The sequence below is a fragment of the Manduca sexta genome, chromosome 19 (assembly GCF_014839805.1).
Source record: "Manduca sexta isolate Smith_Timp_Sample1 chromosome 19, JHU_Msex_v1.0, whole genome shotgun sequence".
In the NCBI taxonomy this organism is placed as follows: Eukaryota; Metazoa; Arthropoda; class Insecta; order Lepidoptera; family Sphingidae; genus Manduca; species Manduca sexta.
Genome location: NC_051133.1, coordinates 9411645 through 9432729, shown reverse-complemented (window position 1 = coordinate 9432729; position 21085 = coordinate 9411645). Strand labels below are relative to the sequence as shown.

At 34.1% G+C, this 21085-nt stretch overlaps 3 protein-coding genes across 3 annotated transcripts in view; 1 reads left to right on the top strand and 2 right to left on the bottom strand.

The window, feature by feature from the left end:
* The window catches only part of LOC119189848 (YLP motif-containing protein 1-like), a 3173-nt gene extending 1149 nt beyond the window's left edge, over positions 1 to 2024 (bottom strand). Inside the window, exons 1-2 of the mRNA XM_037440522.1 lie at positions 1704 to 2024; positions 12 to 1156 (exon numbers count right to left, since the gene is read on the bottom strand). Of these exons, the coding sequence (XP_037296419.1) occupies positions 12 to 1156; positions 1704 to 1818 (1260 nt within the window). The 5' untranslated portion in view covers positions 1819 to 2024. The remainder of the gene's footprint in view (positions 1 to 11; positions 1157 to 1703) is intronic.
* Positions 2025 to 3352: 1328 nt separating this feature from the next.
* On the top strand, positions 3353 to 9297 carry LOC119189822 (cyclin-dependent kinase 8-like). Its single transcript, XM_037440473.1, has 8 exons — positions 3353 to 3626; positions 4058 to 4309; positions 4580 to 4769; positions 4893 to 5106; positions 5752 to 5920; positions 7588 to 7701; positions 8286 to 8358; positions 8939 to 9297. The coding sequence occupies exons 1-8, from the start codon at positions 3378 to 3380 to the stop codon at positions 9067 to 9069; spliced, it is 1392 nt and encodes a 463-aa protein (XP_037296370.1). The 5' UTR covers positions 3353 to 3377; the 3' UTR covers positions 9070 to 9297.
* A 2395-nt stretch (positions 9298 to 11692) lies between these two features.
* LOC119189847 (mucin-2-like) lies at positions 11693 to 14453 on the bottom strand (the record flags this gene model as incomplete). Its single annotated transcript, XM_037440520.1, has 2 exons — positions 11693 to 11899; positions 13037 to 14453. Coding segments are annotated over 2 exons (1581 nt in total), but the record flags the coding sequence as incomplete, so codon positions are not given.
* Between the last annotated feature and the right edge of the window lie 6632 nt (positions 14454 to 21085).

Below are 21085 nucleotides of genomic sequence, written 5' to 3'. Positions count from 1 at the left end.
GCTGTCTCAACCTGGTGCATTTCTTCTAGATGTTTCTGAGCCTCCTTAATAAGTTGGTGTTTTATAATCTCATGCTGAGATAATTCCTCAGGACTACTGTCCTGTATGTTTGTTTGGAGCTGTTCTGGTGCTTCCTCGGTTGCAATGCAATTTTGCTCTAGTTCATTAATATTTAAACATTCACCTTGTGGAATAGCTTCGGTCAATCCTTCAGTAGCACTAGTTTCCTGAATCTTTAACACAGAAGAAAACTCTTCTTGAAATTCAGTAAGATCACTTTGAGTTTTTATCTTAGTTTTTTCTTCTGGTTTATCAGCCTCAGCTTCAACATTTTCATTATCCTTCAGAGGAGGATCATTCCTCAATACCGGTGGAACCATGTTTTCAGGATATAAGAGACCATATGCTTGTATTAAGTATAGTCCTGATATATTATCCTGATAATTCTCCAACATTCTTTTGATAGTTGCAAATGGAACATTGTGCACATTACGCTTACATAACTGATTTGCTTTTTTCGCCCAATAAGTATTGGGTTCTACTACTTCAATATAATAACCATTTTGGACACCCTGCCTTACATATGGTTCCATCTCCCATAGTTCAATATTAGTATTATCCACAATGACCGGACTTAGTCCTTTACATAGCTCCACTCTAACTCTATTCTGATTCCATGTATGAGCATCACTCAGTCTAGATTTATCATATTGATATTGACCCCTTGTCACAAAAAAGTCATCAGTACTGAATGTATGTTTTTTGTAAGCATGATAAGTGGAACCAATGGTCATTTCTATAATCTGTTTGGCGAGAAATGTTTTTCCCGAACCAGGTGCTCCTCTCAAAATGATCAGGACTCTGGCACCTTGGTTATGGTATGCAATTATTTGACGGATTTGTTCTGTCCAGAAGGCTGCTTTGTTATTGACGGTCTTTGGCTTTGAGGTTTGCTTTGGTATAGCCCCTTTGTTTGAGGCAGAAGCATAAGATGTTGAAGGTACCACCAGACTAGAGTCACCGGGACTTTCATCTTGACTTGTAGTTGGAATCTGTACAACTTGTAATTGACTGGAACTTGTTACTTCCTCTTCACTTTGACTTACATTCTTAGTGTCACTTGTAATATTCATGACAGCGTCCACTGATAGGTTCACTATAAAATGAATGTAACATGAAAAAAAAAACATAAAAGTAACAAAGCTCTGCCAAAAAATAAATAAATAGTCAAACAATGTACTATTTGAATAACTCACATCACTATATAAAGTAGATAAGCTTAAAAGGCAATAATCTATGTCTATATTACACACAAGTATATCTTAAGTAAACAGATAATAATAAAGTGTATTGTCTATAACTCTGACCAACTGCAACTGAACCTATATCAATATACAGTACTTGATACAAAATCTAGGTATACATGCACTAAAACATCGATTGATTGAAAATATATATAACAAAGTATAGATATGATAACTAATGTATTGAACCCACAGCCAAATATGATAAAGTCGAAATTGGCGAATCGCGCACGACAAAGCGCAGATTCCCAGGCCCCGACGGTGTCTACTTCATACAGCATCTATTTATAGGATATGGTACCGGCCGGGGCTGGTGTATTGGGGCGAAAAATCAATACAGCCCCTTGATGCAGGGGTGTGAGGAAGTAGGTGCCTTGTTACAATGATATAAGTACTTACAATCGCCTTCGAAGCTCTCCACAATTGTGCATATTACTTCTTTAGTTATCACATCCCCAAACATACTAGCAATTGTATCAACAACGGAAGAATAATCATTATTTTGATTCTCCATTGTGTACAAGAAAATTTTGTATTACCATCTACGAGTAACGCTAACAACGGACTGAATAAATCTCACTGATATTACACTAGATAATGTAAAATCGTCTTTAACACTCGCTACTGATTATTTTATAACGAAAACATTATCAACGTATTTAGAATAAATTACGAAACTGATCAAAACGTCTCCCATCATCCACTTTTCCCCCGTTTCAATCACAGATTACCACAGTAAATTTTATTGATTGGTTAAGGATGGGAAATGAATTGTGCAAAGGGATGAGATACACTTTTAACACATAGTCGATATTCTAGTCGATATATTGTAGTATGTTGGATTATATTGATTTGTTATTTGCTAGCCGCACACACACAATAAAATAAATGTTGCTAATATAATTATGTATGTGCTTGCCGTTCTGCACTATTGTTCAATATTATTGTGGATTTTTAGAAAAGCTGGTATTGTCAAAGTAATATCGAGTGGAGGCAGAGGTCTTGTCAATAATATTGTCCTGTGCGGGCGCGCGGCAATATTTTAGTTTAGGAAAAGATTTTAAAGCAGAGGACGTTCGTGTTTTTTTGTTCTAAATAGACGATGAAAACATAATCCATAGCAAAAAGAGTGTTGTAAATATTACTACCACGCAAAACCAGTATTTATCAGTATTCTTTTGTTTCTTAGTTCATTTATTCGATGAAAATGATTTCAGTTATTTTTTTTCATCCAGTCTTTAATCCGTCGTTTCTTTCTAGATTACCTTTTTTTAATACACAAAATTAAAGCCATACTCAATGTAAGGACTTTTCTTTTTATCCACTATATAAAATGTGCGCACATGAATTTAGCTGCTAAGCGACTAAGTAAATTAATTTGTACGGCAAAAAAAATACAATAATATTGCTTAGTATGTGTGTACAGCTAGCTTTACAGTATAACTCCAGTAAAAATACGAATTAGTGAAAAGTACAAAATTTGTACAAGATAATTTATAAAACCAAATTTTACTGGAATCCATTCTCTGGTATATTATGGGAGCGTGATACTAGATATTGCTTTATTTGTTAAGCATACAATATGGAAGAAATATTATATATCTTGATATCTTTTCTAATCATTGAGTTTTAAATCGATATAAGATAATAAATCGCCTAAAATATCAAACCACTAATTAAAAAATACTGATCATCGATATGTTTTTGATAACTCGTCTAACTATATAAATTTCAATTGACATTGACAGTAGAGTTAGACTCTGTTTTTTGACATTGGCAGATTTTTTTGGTGTAGTTTTATTTTTTTAGAAATGAATATAATATCTCGATGAAGAACAATATTATTTGATACTAAAGACAATATTATTCAAAAAGTATTTGTAAATTCCCCATCCAAAAGTATTTAACATAGGGGAATCCCCTTAATCTGATCATAAGTTTTTTACTCTTTGCATTTGTTAGTATTAACAGTAATTCTTATAATTTATTTTGCCTTAAACATAGTGATTATATTCATTTTGATTCTAATTCAGTTTTTCATGAGAGATTAAGTACTTGACATAAAAGATAAAAATGGGAGACAATTTCCAAAACAACAAACCAATGGCGCCGGTGATGATGGACTATGATTTTAAAATAAAAACACAGAACGAGAGATCCAAAGTGGAAGATTTGTTCGACTACGAAGGCTGTAAGGTTGGCCGGGGTACTTACGGCCATGTGTATAAGGCGAGGAGAAAAGATGGCTCTGATACAAAAGATTATGCTCTAAAACAAATAGAAGGAACTGGTCTTTCGATGTCCGCATGTAGAGAAATAGCAGTGAGTTGTTTAATTTTATACCATGAGTTAATAATATATGGTCCAAATATGTTAAGCAGCTATATCAATATGTTTACATTAAAACTGACCCCATTGGGTCAGTGTGTCATTACACAAACAAGAAAGAAAACTGATTAATTCTTTTTTTCAAAAAAAGGTTTATGCAATACAAACAAAGTGCTTTTCCATTCTTTGTATTAATATGTTCAATGACTATCATTGAAATTTTGAATGACTTAAAATATGAAATAAAACAAGGCATGTAAATGGTGGACGTGCAAAATCAGTATTATGTGAAACTTGTTAATTTGAAACCTTTGTGCAGTTGTAAATATATTTCCATGTAACACAGCATTCCGAGTTGTATTCGTATACAGCTACTTGAAACAGTTAGCAAAAAAAGACAACAATAATTTAATACTTTTTTACAGTTACTAAGAGAGCTCAAACATCCCAATGTGATAAATCTAATAAGAGTATTTCTCTCTCATACGGACCGTAAAGTCTGGCTGCTTTTTGACTATGCGGAACACGATTTGTGGCATATAATAAAGTTCCACAGAGCTGCGAAGGCCAACAAGAAATCTGTGATGGTACCCAAAGGAATGGTCAAGAGTCTTCTCTATCAGATATTGGATGGGATTCATTATTTGCATTCAAATTGGGTTTTGCATAGAGATTTGGTAATTATTATTATTTTTTAATAATGTTCATAAATTAAGAAAAGTTTATGTGTATTTAAGTCCTGAAAACAATGAGCATTGGTTTTATTTGTCTTACATTGTTTAAGAATCATTTAAACTTCATTGTATGAATATGGTTGGTCATGACAAAGTTGGTCTGGAAAAGTAAGTTTATTTAGGATAAAGCCATTTCAAATAGTAATCGCATACCCACAAATATTGGACTATATCTTTGAATTTTAAGATACAAAATTATAATAATTTTTCTAGAAACCTGCAAATATCCTTGTAATGGGTGAAGGTCCAGAACGAGGAAGAGTCAAAATTGCTGACATGGGATTTGCAAGACTGTTTAATGCTCCACTGAAACCACTGGCTGATTTGGACCCAGTGGTGGTCACATTCTGGTACAGGGCACCAGAACTGCTCCTCGGTGCTAGGCATTACACTAAAGCTATTGGTATATCTTTAAATACAGTTAAATGCTTTCAATGTCTATCTTAATACAATACTCTCTTAGTCTTAGTGATTTTTAACAAAAGATTTTTTGTAATTTGCCTTAAAGTATAGTTTTCCGTTTCAGATATCTGGGCAATAGGTTGCATATTTGCTGAATTATTAACTTCAGAACCAATATTTCACTGTCGTCAAGAGGATATAAAGACAAGCAACCCTTACCATCATGACCAGTTGGACAGGATATTTAATGTCATGGGATTCCCTCAAGAGAAAGACTGGGAAGACATCAGAAAGATGCCGGAGCATGCTACCTTAGTTAAAGATTTTAAGAGATCTAAGTAAGTAACTTTTATTAAAGTTTTGTTTATTAAAAAGTTTATAGTTATTATCACCCGCTTTGCTATTGGTGGAAGTGGACAATTAATATCTCCTAATACTCCCTATCTTTCTATTTGATTAATTTTTTTGTGGAATAAAGACAGATTAGTTATGTTCAGCTTCACTGCTTGGTGTCATAAAATATGTGCCACTGCTGATCCTGGCTTACAGGAGTTAGAGTAGTGGGTGTGTGGGCTGGAAAGTCTCCATATCCAAAATATTGTAACTCATTCACTTTTATATATCATATCTACATAAGAATACAATTTATTTAATATTTAAATTTTTAACTGATTTCAGAAAGGGAGGCTTTCAATTTGACATTATGTTTTTCTTAGTGTGTTTGTTACGCGATTACTTCGCAAATTGTGGACTGATTTCCAAATATTTTTTTAAGATATCAAGCTTTATGACAATTTACTTGATATAGAACTTTGCCTCCAATTAAAAAACTCATAAATATCATGATTAACAAAGTGCCTCCCCTAATACTTAAAATAATTAATATCTAGAAGCCGCTATGATTAGAAATAAAATTAGAATACACCTATATGTAGTAAATTTTTTCACCATATTATATATTATTCTAAATTACTTGCTTTCAGTTACCAGAATTGTTCCCTCAGTAAATACATGGACAGACATAAAATCAAACCGGACAGCAAAGCATTCAGTTTGCTGCAAAGATTGCTTCTTATGGATCCTAACAGAAGAATAACGTCTGAGGAGGCAATGCGAGATCCTTATTTCACTGAAGACCCACTTCCTACTCAGGTGATCAAGCAATAGTTATAGCATAAAATGTCAGGGTTATGAAGAAAATATAAATCTAATAATGAATTGGTTAAAAAACCTGTCTATAAAGACCTTTTTTCATAGGAACGCGTAGAGGTATCAAGTTGAAATTAATATCTAATACTTAGGTCTGTGGTTAATCTTATAGCTGTGAAAAAATACTGGTATGCCAACATGATCAAAAATTATAACTGATTATGTTGCATATTATGCGAGGGGAATCAAAACTTATTACTTCCTTACATCCTGTTGACCTATAATCATCAAATTTGGCTAGAAGCAAAGTCTTACGATAAGTATGTGTAAAGGAAAAGATGTTAAACCGTAAATATGTACTACTAGCTTTTGCCCGCGGCTCCGCCCGCGTTATAAAGTTTTTCAGGCTAAAGTTTTCCGTTATAAAAGTAGTAGTTTCCCGGGAGCCTATGTTCTTCCCAGGGTCTCAAACTGTCTCCATACCAAATTTCATCTTAATACGTTGGGTATTTTTGAGTTTAACACGTTCAGGCAGACAGATGCAGCGGGGGACTTTGTTTTATAATATATTTTTTTGAACTTTTTAAGAGGAATAATCCCGTCATACATCATTGTTGCATAACTTTAACCGTTTACGCAGCGCACGCAACGGAAGCTCTCAAAACTAATCATTTTTCCCCGTTTTTGCAACATGTTTCATTACTGCTCCGCTCCTATTGGTCATAGCATGATGATATATAGCCTATAGCACTCCGGGATCAAAGGGCTATCCAACACAAAAATATTTTTTCAGTTCAAACCGGTAGTTCCTGTGATTAGCCATTACTGCTCCGCTCTTATTGGCCATAGCGTGATGATATATAGCCTATAGCGCTCCACAAATAAAGGGCTATCCAACACAAAACGAATTTTTCAGTTCAAACTGGTAGTTCCTGAGATTAGCCATTACTGCTCCGCTCCTATTGGTCATAGCGTGATGATATATAACTTTGAGCACTCCACAAACAAAGAACTATTCAACACAAAAAGAATTTTTCAGTTTGGACCGGTAGTTCCTGAGATTAGCCATTACTGCTCCGCTCCTATTGGGTATAGCGTGATGATATATAGCCTATAGTACTCCACGAACAAAGGGCTATCCAACGCAAAAAGAATTTTTCAGTTTGGACCGGTAGTTCCTGAGATAGGCATTACTGCTCCGCTCCTATTGGGTATAGCGTGATGATATATAGCCTATAGCACTCCACGAACAAAGGGCTATCCAACGCAAAAAGAATTTTTCAGTTTGGACCGGTAGTTCCTGAGATTAGCGCGTTCAAACAAACAAACAAACAAACAAACAAACAAACAAACAAACAAACAAACAAACTCTTCAGCTTTATATAATAGTATAGATAAAAAAAAAGGAATTGACTAAAGGGAATTTACTATTACAAATTTATTATTTGCGGTTGGTTTAATAACCGTGTCTACAGATTGAACGGTAAAGTTAAGTTTGTCAAGTTTGATTTTACAAAATATATACTTAATACCTTACCTACAAGTTTGTACGCAACCCTCGGTGTTCGAGTCCAACTCGCAGGTGTGAGTTTCTTTTAACAATCAATGTGAACATTTCGATGATTACTTATTGCTGCATTAATTTGTAAATATACAAAATTGTTTTACAGGACGTGTTTGCTGGCTGTCCCATTCCTTATCCGAAGAGAGAGTTCTTAACCGATGACGATCAGGAAGATAAGAGCGACTCGAAAGCGAGACAGAACCAACAGCAACAGCCGAACGTTTGTATATTAATATTGCATAATGTTTATATGGCTCTATTTGTAACCAGTACACATTATCTCATAACTATTTTAGAGTGAACAGAAATCATTTTTACATGAGTTATTTATATACAAGTTTTTTTTTTATATTTTCACTAGGTGACATCTAAATTTGCTGCAATTAGAATAATGCGGCGATAGGTTGAATCTGTCATGATAATATATGCCATGCATATTCCTACTTAGGATTTTATCGACACATAATTTCATTGACCAAGCACTCAAGTCTTAACCCGTGAGGTAGCTGAATGTTTGCCGGCAAACATCGACAGCTAGGCGTGTTACGGAAAAATAACCTTATTATGTAGTATATAAGGTTATAATCCCGTGACACACGCAAATGTCATGTAGCTGTCTTGGCTCGCCGGCGAACCACGAGAGACCAAGAGTAACTCATACATTATATCAAATAATATATTCCCATATAATGAATTTATTAAGACAAAAAAAAAGTAGTCAGAAAAAAATCACAATAAAATTTCATAAAAACTATTTCGTTACGTACATTTATTTTGAGAAAAACTCATTTATTTCATTTTCAGACACAACAAAATCAAGTACAACAAAATAGCCACGATCACGGTGCCAATAATGCTAAAAGAATGAGAATGACCGGTGAGTAATATTACAATTAATTTCTACGTACTATTTTGATCATGTGACAGGTTTTGAATGATGAGATCTCATAGAAGTTCCAAACCGTAGTATCATCTCTTTTTAATGGATAAATAGTCTTCTAGTTGGTAAATTAAAAAAAAATGTTGTTCCTCTGATATGTATCTTCAGAGCTCAATGTTTATAATAATAAATCAATGTCGATTCAGCCCTTAGCAGTTTTGGTAATGGTAATTCTATTGCTATTAGGAAAAAATCAGGCGTTTTTGAACTAACTGTTGTCCTTAACTTGGCTCACGTAAAAGCATTGTTTTCAATGACCTGTTTTAAATTGAACTTTCAAGTAAAGTTTGCAACAAGTTGGTTTAAAAAAGACGTAACTACAAAAAAATATATACTAGTTTACCTAAATGACTAGTAATGTACAGCTAGCATAAAAAATAATTAAAATCGTTTGTATAATTTTGTATTTGCCAAACCAATGTTTATTCATTGCACTTTTCCTACTTTAATGATACATATTTTGGTTATACTATATTTTTTAATTTATTCCAAGTTTTTTTTGTGATTTATATCACAGGTCCGAATCAAGGTAACAACGCGGCAGGAGGGGGGCAACAGGAGTTCCACCAGCAACAACAAATGATGTTCGGTGGGCAACAACAGGGCGGCAGCTCGCAACAACAAGGCAACTTCCAACAGAGGTTTTAAAATATTCTGTGTAGGAGATTTTATAATTATGAAACTAGGAAAGGATGTTGAAGGAAATATTTTGATTAAACCTAATGTACCTAATTTTATTTTTTATTGTATTCAATACATTATTGGGTTTCCTTAAAACTCTTTTAGCTGAAAATCATCAAAACCCACCAGTAAAGTTGAAATTTCTGTAGTATGATAATAGTATTAGAGTACATTTTTTTGAATAAGTCGGTTGTCTGATTCTATTGATTTTTTAGTTTTTTCTCTTTTAAGTTCATTTCTGCATAAAGAAAATACTTGGTTTATTTTTTTAGTTTGTCCAATACGTATTACTATTAAAAGCCCAAAATGAAAATATAGGCGGAATAAATATAGTATTGCATTTTATATGAATAAAAATACAAAAATTAAAAATGAATGTCATTTAGAGTTAATGTAAAATAAGTGCGTCATTTAAGATTGAATTTATATAATTTCTGTAAATATTGATTAATTAGAAATTAGAAAATATACAAATTAAAGTCTTTATACGAAATTATTTTTTATTTATACATTTTAACCATTCACACATACATCTTTTACACATATTAAAATCGTAGATCTTCCGTTGATCATAAGTTGGCAATTGGTAGAAATTAGAACCCGTTAAAAATATGCTACATTCTCTCAACATTAAAAATTTAACGCCTCAATGACTGTTTACCGGCCGTTATTAATAAACCATATTAATCCATATCTTTAGATCGATCGAAAAAAAACACATCAGATTATCTTCGATCTTTACGCTCACAAAGGGCATCTTTTGATTTGTTTGTTGTCTAACGCCCGAAATTAATAATTTATCAGATCTATATGCAGTTATTGTCGATGTCGTTTATTATGACTATTAGGCTGTCTCTACACCGAGCACATAGCGAGGTTGGCCCGCTAATTAGCTAGTATGGATACGGTTTATTATGATATTATGACCTTTATCAATTTTTGTTTTTAGAAATTATATAAAATATATTATAATTTTGGACGGAATTGTTTACCTTATAAATAACTTACTTAGCGATATATTTTTGATACAAAGTTTACTATCACTATCTGACACAAGGGAAAAGATGAATTCAGGCCCTATTGTTCTATTCTATTAAACACTCGTGAGAATTTCTCTAAATAAATGTACGTAACGAAAAGATTTCACGAAACATTGTTATGTAATTTTCTGTCTAATCTATTATTTTTTTATTTGTCTTATGTAATACATCTGTTGTATCAAATAATATGTAGATTATAGGAGACAAAAAAGAAATAGATGAGACTGAAAGTTTCGTAACAATATTTTGTAAACACTATTTCGTTACGCACATTTATACTAAGAATTTTTTTTTTATATACAGTATTTCGTCGTTAAAGTCGTGTATAATAAACCAGAAAGTCACAATATTAAAAGTACAAAGTATGAACGTTTTCATCATAAAAATAAATGTTGATCGAATTTGTGGTCTAAAACATATTTTTATACTATAACGTAATATGAAATAAATTTTAAACGCATTATCTTATATTACAAAATCTACATGTTTACAAAAACATTACGCATGTAAAATACAAGCCGTAAGATGACTGTCATCTGCTCAATAGCTTTAGGTGGAACATTTGCTCTATTTACGAATCTAAGTTTTACCTAAATTAATACTAATCATAGATATAAATGGAATATTGACTGCAGTAGCCAATCAATATTTTTCACATTATGGTGCATTCTATATGGGAGACTTTTTTGTGTGTGGGCATCCATTCAGTCAACACCGGGGGAATCCTGCGAATGGAATACTGGAATCCCGTGGCATAGCGACTGCAATGGCGTGGTAAAGAGTGGGAAAAATAGGGGAAGGATGGGAAATTTCTAGGGTGGCCCTTATAGGCCTCAATGTGAAGTTACAACCACGTGGCATACAGACTTAACTGCGTGCCTAGGGCAGCGACAAATATCCCCTGTGCATGGGCATCACTGTATAAACTTTTATTATATCTATGATCATAATCTTACACAATCGACGTCGATGTCACCTGGCACATTAAACATGATAAGGATTAGATTTAATAATCATAAGATCTATCCTTATTTAACTTCAATACACTCCTTGCATTGCAATGATAAAACATCAACATATTGGTCTATCCCTACCTACCTTGGCAACCTTAAAGTAACGCTGGAAATTTTAGAAAAATTGTTAATGGATTGTTTTTACATATACAGCACAGTCACCCCACTGCACCTGTTGGTAAGTGGAGTGGGGTCCAGTGGAATGTCGACTGACGACTGATGATTACCACTCGATACAATTATGCCGGTCTGTTGGAACCGGATATACACAGGCTGATCCCGAAACGCGTCACTCATACGTGGGCCACTATGGCGGGTTTTAACACCTTGTGTACGGTGGTCGCTATCCGGGCGGATATAAAATATTTGCATAAACTCGTACCCTATGCTCAGAAAGCATGTTAACGCCAGCTAAGGGCAAATAAGTACATTAAATTTTAAATGAATTTGAGTTAATTATTTACGTGACATTTTGCTTTTACTTCGATCCCTTTAGTTGGGTTTACCTCAGGTTTTGGTAAGCTTGAATCTTACAATATCTCTATCGTATAGTAGATAATTGGTTTTATTTAATCTCAGTCTAATTGATGGATCCTGAAAATTGAAAAATAGTCTTTGGTCCTGTGTTGTCCAATGTGTATTCCGATTTGATTAGTTCGTCTCTCTTGAGCTTGGTGTTAGAGTCGACAGTCCGTATGCGCGTGCGCAGCTTACCGCAGCGTCCGTCCACTAGCTTTTCATATGCTGGAATGTAATTGTAAAAAATTTGTTTATTGATCTTAGCCATGTTTTCATTAGTTGAGAATATTTATAGATTAATGTCTGATTAAAATGTTTATCGGAAATGTAGTGTATCTACATAATTATTACGTGTTTTATGCCTTCATTATTTTATGCAATATAATATTAATTACAAATATGTTTTTGATTTAGTAATTTTATCGTCCCGTACTAGACCATCGATATCGGCATAATCATAGGACATCTTGACTCTAAATTTATTATATTCAAAGTAGAACTAAATGGTAAAACAATCCAAATAGAATCAATAACAGTGAAAATTTAATATAATCCAAGTTTTTTGTATACCGACAGTATACAATAACTTATGACCACAATAGTCAAAGTACTTGATTTTGTAACTGAGTAGGTGTTGTAACTAATGATTTGCAAGGCGAAACCGGTTGGATCAATAGTTAAGTTATTACACTTGTAGTTTACACGCACTGTTTGTTTTCTGTTAATATTTATAGCGATTTTATTGTGGTAATACTAGTTATTTATGGTCTTGATCGGGTTGTTAGTGTTAATGATGTGTTTTAGTGATTTGTATGTAAAATAAAATTTTCAGAGATAAAAATTTGGTCTAATTATTTAGGTTTAATTTATCCATCGTTGGAGGTAAATGACAAAAAAAAAATTCTTATTGACATGATTGAAATGTAAAGTCTCCTCCCTTAATATAGTCTCCTACCTATATTATATTTTTTGTATGAGCAGAACTCTAAATTCCCCAGTCCTATCCCAAGTGAAATCTAGTTTATTAACTTATTTCTTGCAATTCCTTAGTTCTAGCAAGATATTTTTACACACTTTATAAACAACAAAGTCCCTCCGCCGCATCGGTCTGAACTCTGAGCATGATAAACTAAAAAACTACTTACCGAACGGATTTTCATACGGTTTTGACCATTGGACGGAGTGATTGAAGAGGAAGGTTTATGTGTATAAGTATGTGTATAATGTTTGGTAAAGTCATTGACGTACGTAGTACATATATATCGATGGGAACGACAGTAAAAAATGTGGCCATATATTATGCTTTGCTATCATTGCAAAGCCGGGACGTTTCGCTAGTTATAGATAAAGAAATATACTCACTGTCCTTTCTAAAGGAATTGTGACATGCCATATGACATATCGATGGGAATCCTTTTAAATCCTTCGGATCTATCAGACCAGGTGATAACGGTCCAGCGCATATAGGATCTCTTCGTCCCTTACATGAATCTATACAAACATCGTATGAATTTTTCCTCGCTTTCGGCTTCGGCTTTCGGGTCCGAGGTGTTTTCGGTTTTTTCGTTGTAGTTGTCGGGTTTATGTTTACATTAGTTATCGAACCGCTTGGAGCTATAACCCGAATTCTTAATGGTAGCAATGAAAGTGGTGGCTCAGTTCTAGGTATTGGAGTCGCCGTTGATAGCAAAGGTCTTGCTGTGTTTTGACAATTGGCAGTAGCAAGTGGGCTTGTAGTAGGCAGGGTTCTCGTTGCCGGCATAGTGTTAATAACTGTTGAGACTGTTTGAGGAGACGAAGGAACTGATGTCGTCGTTCGTGACGGCGATGAAGCTGTAGGCGGCACTGTTTGAGAAGGTGAATTAGGAATAGATGGCGGTGATACTGTCGGTATTGGTTGGGGTATACTAGGCTGTGTAGTGACGGCAGAAATCATTGGAACTTGTGAATTAACTCCAGACGGTTGGGGTAATGGATAATTTTGGATATTCTGTGGCGCCTGTTGGTAAATCAAAAAGTAATTTGATTGAGGAGAGGGTGTTGACGATTGTATTGGCAACTGGGTGACTATCTGCTGTGGTGATATCTCTGGTACATTGGATATGGGCAGTACAGGCAAGTTTTGCACTTGAGGGACCAGTTCCAACCGAATCTGTTGTGATTGGTTCTGCGACGACTGTGATCGTGAAGGTACCCCGCTGGTACTTTGATTAAATACTATCAATGGTTGAATAGGTGCCTGAACGGATAGGTCTAATTGACCCACCGGAGAAATTGGTTGTTCCATCTGAGAAAGCTGTGCATTTTGTGATTGTTGCACCGACGGGGGCTCTCTAGTCACAAATGGTATAACGAGCTGTATTTCAAGCGGCCCAGGAGGAACATTAGGCAAAAAAGGAGGGGCAGATGTCTCCTGAGGTTCAGTTTGAACTTGAACAGCAATCGTTGAAGATGAGGTTGGCGGCGTGGATGACGATGGCGTCTCAGATATTGCTACCGTTGAAGGCACTGTAGATGTTGGTAGACTGTTTATAAAATCTTCAAGTGTTGAAGATATACTACGTGTCGGCGGTTTTAGCGTTGATAGAAGGGAAATTTCATCAGGAATTTCACTTGATTTTGACAGCACTATTATAGGATTCGTTGACGAAAATGATGATTCAGTCGAGAAGAGTTCTGATATGGGCTTCGGTTGGAATCCATCATTAATCACATTCGCAGAGTACCACTCCGGTTGCTTATCCGATATTTCAGCTCGACATAGTTGTAACACTGGAAAAAATATTTAATTTTGTTATTAAATAACAAAATTTTAGAGTCTACTTAGAAATTATTACCTCTTTCTATTTGTATCCGGAAATATAAAATCTATACATGTTATAAAACAAAGTCCCCAAAAGCTGTCTGTCTGTATGTGATCGATTTTCTCAAAATCTACCGAACGGATTTTTGTACAGTTTTTAATTAAAGATAGTGTCATTCCTGAGGAAGGTTTAGGTTAATAGTACATTATGGTTTTATGTAAATTGACTGAATTATAACGATTACTGTTGAAGAGATCGCGTGGATGTAAAAAATCTGGTGGGTTTACGCGGGAAAGACTTTGTGAAACACTGTTTTCTACGCGGGCGAAACCGCGGATACAGCTAGTTATTATGATAATATGATCTTTAATAAAATACAATCTTCGAAATATTCAAACAATAGTTTGAGTAACTTTGAACAGGTTCTTCAGTTAAATGTAATTCGTTCATAATACTTTTATACTTAGCCTGTTTTACAACTCCTTACAAATTCTACTTGTTTCACAAATGTACCTATAAGCCGACCAAATACAAAAGTCACATTAATCTATGCCCACAAATAAATGCGTATAAATTGAGTACTATCTTCATCAGCTGTTTAATATGATAACTCTCAAGTAACATGTAAATAATATGACATTAATGGCGAATATCGTTTTGGCGAATATAAAAAAACGGATAATACACAATTTGTATTTTATGATATCAACACAATATATTCGCAATAACGTTGTTGTTGATTTAAGATGCATGTTCGAAACTGGTTTTCAAGGACCGCTTTTTGTGATCCCAATGCTCTCCGGCGAGGTCGTGCACCCCGCTCCGGGTTACCCTTTGCCGTTTCATTGACTAAATTGCATGCTCTATAAACACTGGACAATGTTGCATGCAGCGGGAAACGGACTTTCACCTAGTCACAACTGTAGGATTATGTCGTTCTGTGTTTATCTTGCAAACGTATGTTAGCGTTTACAAGAGGTTTGATTAAAATTTTCATAAAATAATCTAACTTAGATGTATAATTTAGAAACGATAACACGATTTAGATTGTTGAACAATATTTTGATACCAACATTACTGAAACTGATACTTTAGTGAGGAACGATTACGTTTGATTTCATGTTGTGACGTCAAACCATTATAAAGATGTAAACTGTAAGAACATTATAGAAGAAATATTTTTTTTTACTAACTTTTTCTCAACTAATGCCTCATTAAAATGTGATGATTGTCTATCAAATTGGTTTGCGTTACAAATATATAGAGTTTATTACATGCTATTCTACAGATAAAATTACCATGGCAATAGTGTTATGTGTATTTTATTACGAATTAGTTTCTACAAAGTTTTCCGCCCGCAAAAGTCCCGATTACGTTTCTTTAAGACTGAATTTTCCTACTAATCTCCCTTAGTAACCAACAACTTTTGACACTCTACTTAAAAACGGGCTACTAAAGATATATTTGTCCTAGATAAAATAATTTCCCTTGTGTACTTTGTAAGCAACAAAGCCATAAATGTTATTACAAATACATTATACCTCGTAAGAAGTCGAATATCGACTCATTTTACGCAATTAAACTTCACCTTATATGAATCAGAGATGTAGAATGTCAATTGCCAATTACATTTTCTGTGACCATTATTGAATTTCTAGCTGCGAATATTATTATACCATGAACTTTATTATCATTTAGCATTGTATTAGCTACGATGCGAACAATGTATGATATTGTATAAATACAGGATGGTGAAAACGGAAAGCCCTGAGCCTTTGGACAAGAATTTTTTTTACAATCGTTAACTCTAATAGAATAGAATTTCGAAGTAAGTATAGAAATATATTCTAACGCATTACATTTTATATAATAATAATTTCAATAGCAACCTGTCATGGATAATCTGTTACAAAAATAAATAAGAATTATACACCTAGTGTGTAATACTTATTGGCGATATTACAGCATTATGTAAGTATCCTATAATTAGTATTTTTAGTAGGTAAATAAGTTAATATTTGCCCTGTATAATAGAGATAAATGTGACCAAATAGTTTAAAACATTTATTAAAAGATTCCATATTCATTCATTCGACCGCGATTCTCTTGTGGATTTTTAACACGCGTTGAGGTTGTATCCCTAGTCTATTTATAGATGACAAAAAAGTAGACAAAGCTACAACGCAACCGGCAATTATGCAGATATGCAAAAAACAAGACGTTGGCAAATGGATTCTAGTTATTGTACATTATAACAGACGATAAAACGGTATCCGTTAAATTCTATGATGATAAAAAAAACGGCTGGATTAAATAAAACATTGCCAAAATTGTTGTGCAAATGAATAGACTATTTGAAAAGAGAGCAAGAAGAAGAAGATTCTTCGGTATTAGTGACTTTACGCAACAAAATGCAATTCACAAAACTGAGAGGCCTAGCTACTGTTACTAGTAGTGGGACCTAAGCGTGCAAAAATCTCAAAAATATGTAAAATGTTTTTGATACAAAAACCTGATTCCATGATATGCTACATAATCCGCACTTATGTAATAAACTCTCAGATTACTAAACCATTGTCTTTTGTAGTGTAAATAACGGTGAAAGACATTACTAATACTATAATACTATATACCAGTGGTTCTCAAACTTTTTAAATGACGGAACCCTTTTGGGAAGCAAAATACTTGATGGAACCCTACAATAAAACAATTGTTTTTATAAGTGTATTTTTATTAATCAGCATAATAAAAGTACAATGTAACAGTTACTAATTATTATTTACTTCACCACTTGGCAAGGAAATAATAGAAAACATTAAAAAAGAAAAAATCTAACTAGTGGGAGGTATGAAACTGTTTTTTATTTTTCATCAATTGGTTGATATCAGGTTTGATGGAAGAAAGTTGGAGTCTCATATCAGCTTCGGCGTCAACATAATAAAAAAATATTTTTTATTTAATTGTAACAATAAAAATTGTGTACGTACATATTTGGGTAAAACTATGACACATTATAAGTATGTTTGTCACGTGGGGGAGGGTACGCGCATTCCACAGACCGGCAAACTTAGAGCGAACGGGTTGTACAAGTATAAAATTGTTGATACCAAACTTATGAGATATTGTACCAGCTATTGTAACACATGTTTCTACAAATACAAATAAATAAATAAATAACGTTCATAGCGTTTTGTCTCCGCGCGGCCGCGGAGCGACCAGAGAGAGGTGTTTTGATTTTTTTTTCTAAATTCTTGCGGAACACCGACAGAGGTATCACGGAACCCTAGGGTTCCGCGGAACACGCTTAGAGTATAGCTGCTATATACAATACGAGAGTAACATTAGAACGTTTTAAATAAAAATAGGAAACTTATTACTTGCATGCAATGGAGATATTATGTGAAAGTACATTGTCAAGCGGAATGTGCGCTGCAATCTTAAGGTACGTTAAAATAATATCAAAGGCGTATATGTTTTAAAGGCGAAAATAGTGTTATCAATTAGGGAAATTAACGTAAAAAGCTTTCCTTTTTTTCTATCTATTTTTCTTTATACCGCAAAAGTTCTCCACATTTCATAGTACATGATCAAAAGACTGGGCATCTTCTACTTATAACCACGTTAAGAAAATCCAAAGGAATTATAATTACTTCTCAGTTCGCGGTAGCATTCCCATTTCAGAATTATCAAGAAAACGAGCGGCGGGGCTTACTTAGCGAGTTTTTACTTGAATGTTTGCGGCGCGGAAAAAATTGTTCTAAGAAAAACAAAGTGAACTCTGTATACACGCGCGCTGTTGTGGGAATACTTTCTCTTTAAACGTGTCTGTATTATTATATAAAGTTTTATAATACACAGTGATAGTATTGGATACAATGTCCTTTACACCGGAAGACAATTCTTAGATAATACGGCTTAGCGACCAAAATAGTCGTGAAAAAACAGAAAAGTGAATAACAACTCAGAAAAAATGTCGCGTTCGAGAGGTCAATGATTTATATATTATTTATTTATCTCTGTATATAAATTCTTACAAAATTAAAAGAAGAAGGTACCTAAGTAAAAAAATCTTTAAAGAAAACACTTTGTTAACGGGGAAAATGTATTCACCTAAACAATTTATAATTTGCGAAATATTAGGACAGTCGTTGTAGAAAGCTTTGCTAATAACTACTATCTGGTACGCGTGTTGAAGTTTCCCAACAAAAAAGGTTATATAACATGTATAATATATAATACTTATGGTTTATTCTACTACTTAAAAAAATCGCATCAATAGTAAAACTTAGAAATCGAACGTCTAGCTTGCATAATCCTATTACGACAGTGACAGACTTGGCTTAGCTTTGTTGATGATTAGGTAGAATGCAAACCAAAGACTAGCAAGGGATTTTGCGCCTTTCAGAAATCTTAAGAATTTTACCTGTCTTTTATATTATGTACACTTACTAACCCCGAAACTCGCCATAACGAGCCGCTTTATAAATGTTACATTGTATAACACATATTAAGACAGTTTTACCCAGTACGGTACAAATACATAATGAATAATAGTAATATTAGCCCTGTATTATATACTGCCCCATTGTTGGCCACGGGCCTCCTCTACTAATGAGAGGGATTAGGCCTTAGTCCACCACGCTGGCCTAGTGCGGACTGGTAGACTTCACACACCTTTGAAATCCCTATAGAGAACTTCTCAGGTATGCAGGTTTCCTCACTATGTTTTCCTTCACCGTTAAAGCAGACAATAATTCACAAAGAATACACACATAATATTTAGAAAAGTCAGAGGTGTGAGCCATTGGGTTTTGAATCTGCAGACATTCGTCTCGCCAGTCCGTTCCACAACCAACTAGGCTATCGCCGCTTCTACGATACAAATAAATACATTCAATTCAGTCCCTTAACCTTCAATACCATCAGAATAAATGCCGACATGACCGACGAAATGTTTATGCGAACGGCGTACTCTCTGAGAAACCATTAAACGTTACGCGTCATACATTCAACAGCTCTACCAGTGCCGGCGGCTTGGCATAATGTTAAACAGCTGTTGTGTCATTGATATCTGATGTTGGGTCATTTGCACTAGTGAACAAGGTTTAGAATTAATACGGGTATTTAAGAGATAAGAGTGGATGGAAGGATTATGGAGTAAGTAGATAGTGAAGTTTGAGATACTGAAGAAATTTGTCTTACTTACTACTACTCTTATATGTATTATATATAATGATTTTTTTAAATAAGTTTGAGGCTAAAATGATCCTTTATCAAGCGCACTCTCGCTTATATTAATTTTAGAAATATTAACTGCAGTTACTTAATTTATAAAAATATATGTATGCTGCGTTTCTTTTACGTAAATAAAAAACGAACAATTAATTATCTTCTAGTGCGTATTATTTAATTCAAAGGAGTTAAACATGACGTTTATCAGATCATAATTTACATTATAATTATCACCACAATTATACACAATGCTGGCTACGCTTATTCCAGCAATTTAAACTAATAATTCCCCGCGGCTGCGCCCGCGTTACCAGCTCTTCCCGGGATAAAATAACCATTGTATACTCGAAACCCGGATAAAGAGTGTTTATGTTCTTTCGTATTTAAACTAACTTCGTGAATTCTAAAAACAAAATCAACAAAATTTAATCGAATGTGGTTTAGCCGCGAAATGTAACAATTACTTTCGCATGTAGGTATATCAGAGATTTATATAATACTAGCTTCCGCCCGTAGCTTCGCCCGCGTGGATTTCGGACTTCAAAAATGGAGGAGGTGCTCAATTTGTCGGGATGTTTTTTTAATGTATGGTGGTATACAGGTGGTCCGATTGTCCGGTCAGGGTCTGATGATGGGATCCTAGCGAAATCGAAGGAAGCATATAGCATGATTCAGTATTCACGCGTGATGGCTTATTATTAGCGTATTTCATGTATAACTTTGGTGTTTCTATACCGATTTCTATGATTCTTTTTTATGGAATATTTAATAATGTTAACTTTTTTAATTAGGGATGACTGAGAGTGTTATAAACGTAAGAGTAGATAAATATAATGGGAAAGCTTCGAACTGCTAAGCTATCGGGAGTTACACGTGTTATTGTGAGTCTACCATAAAAGATAGACATATGCTGTCGTGGGATATTTTTTATATAATTTTAAGGAGAACATTTCCGTCATACATGATTTCTGTGTAGCTTTAACCATTAACGTTGCACACGCGACGGAAGCTTAAACAATGGAGTAACTTCTCCCGTTTTCCCAACATTTCCCTTCTCTGCTCTGCTCCTATTAATTGTAGCGTGATGAAAAGTATACTATAACCAGCTCAGGAGTATGAAAAATAATTGTACCAAGTTTCGTTAAAATCCGTCGAGTAGTTTTTGTTTCTATAACGGTTATACAGACAGACGGACAGACAGACAGACAAAAATTTTACTAATTGCATTTTTGGCATCAGTATCGATCCCTAATCACCCCCTGATAGTTATTTTGGAAATATATTTCATGTACAGAATTGACCTCTCTACAGATTTATTATAAGTAATAATAATAATATAGATATAGATAGATAGATTATGGATGCGACAATTTTG

Excerpts from the sequence above, each read along its gene's own strand:
- LOC119189822 (XM_037440473.1), top strand. The coding sequence starts at position 3,378 with ATGGGAGACAATTTCCAAAACAACAAACCAATGGCGCCGGTGATGATG. Across the intron at positions 3,627-4,057 it reads CCGCATGTAGAGAAATAGCA|TTACTAAGAGAGCTCAAACA; the intron begins GTGAGTTGTTTA and ends ACTTTTTTACAG. Across the intron at positions 4,310-4,579 it reads GGGTTTTGCATAGAGATTTG|AAACCTGCAAATATCCTTGT; the intron begins GTAATTATTATT and ends TAATTTTTCTAG.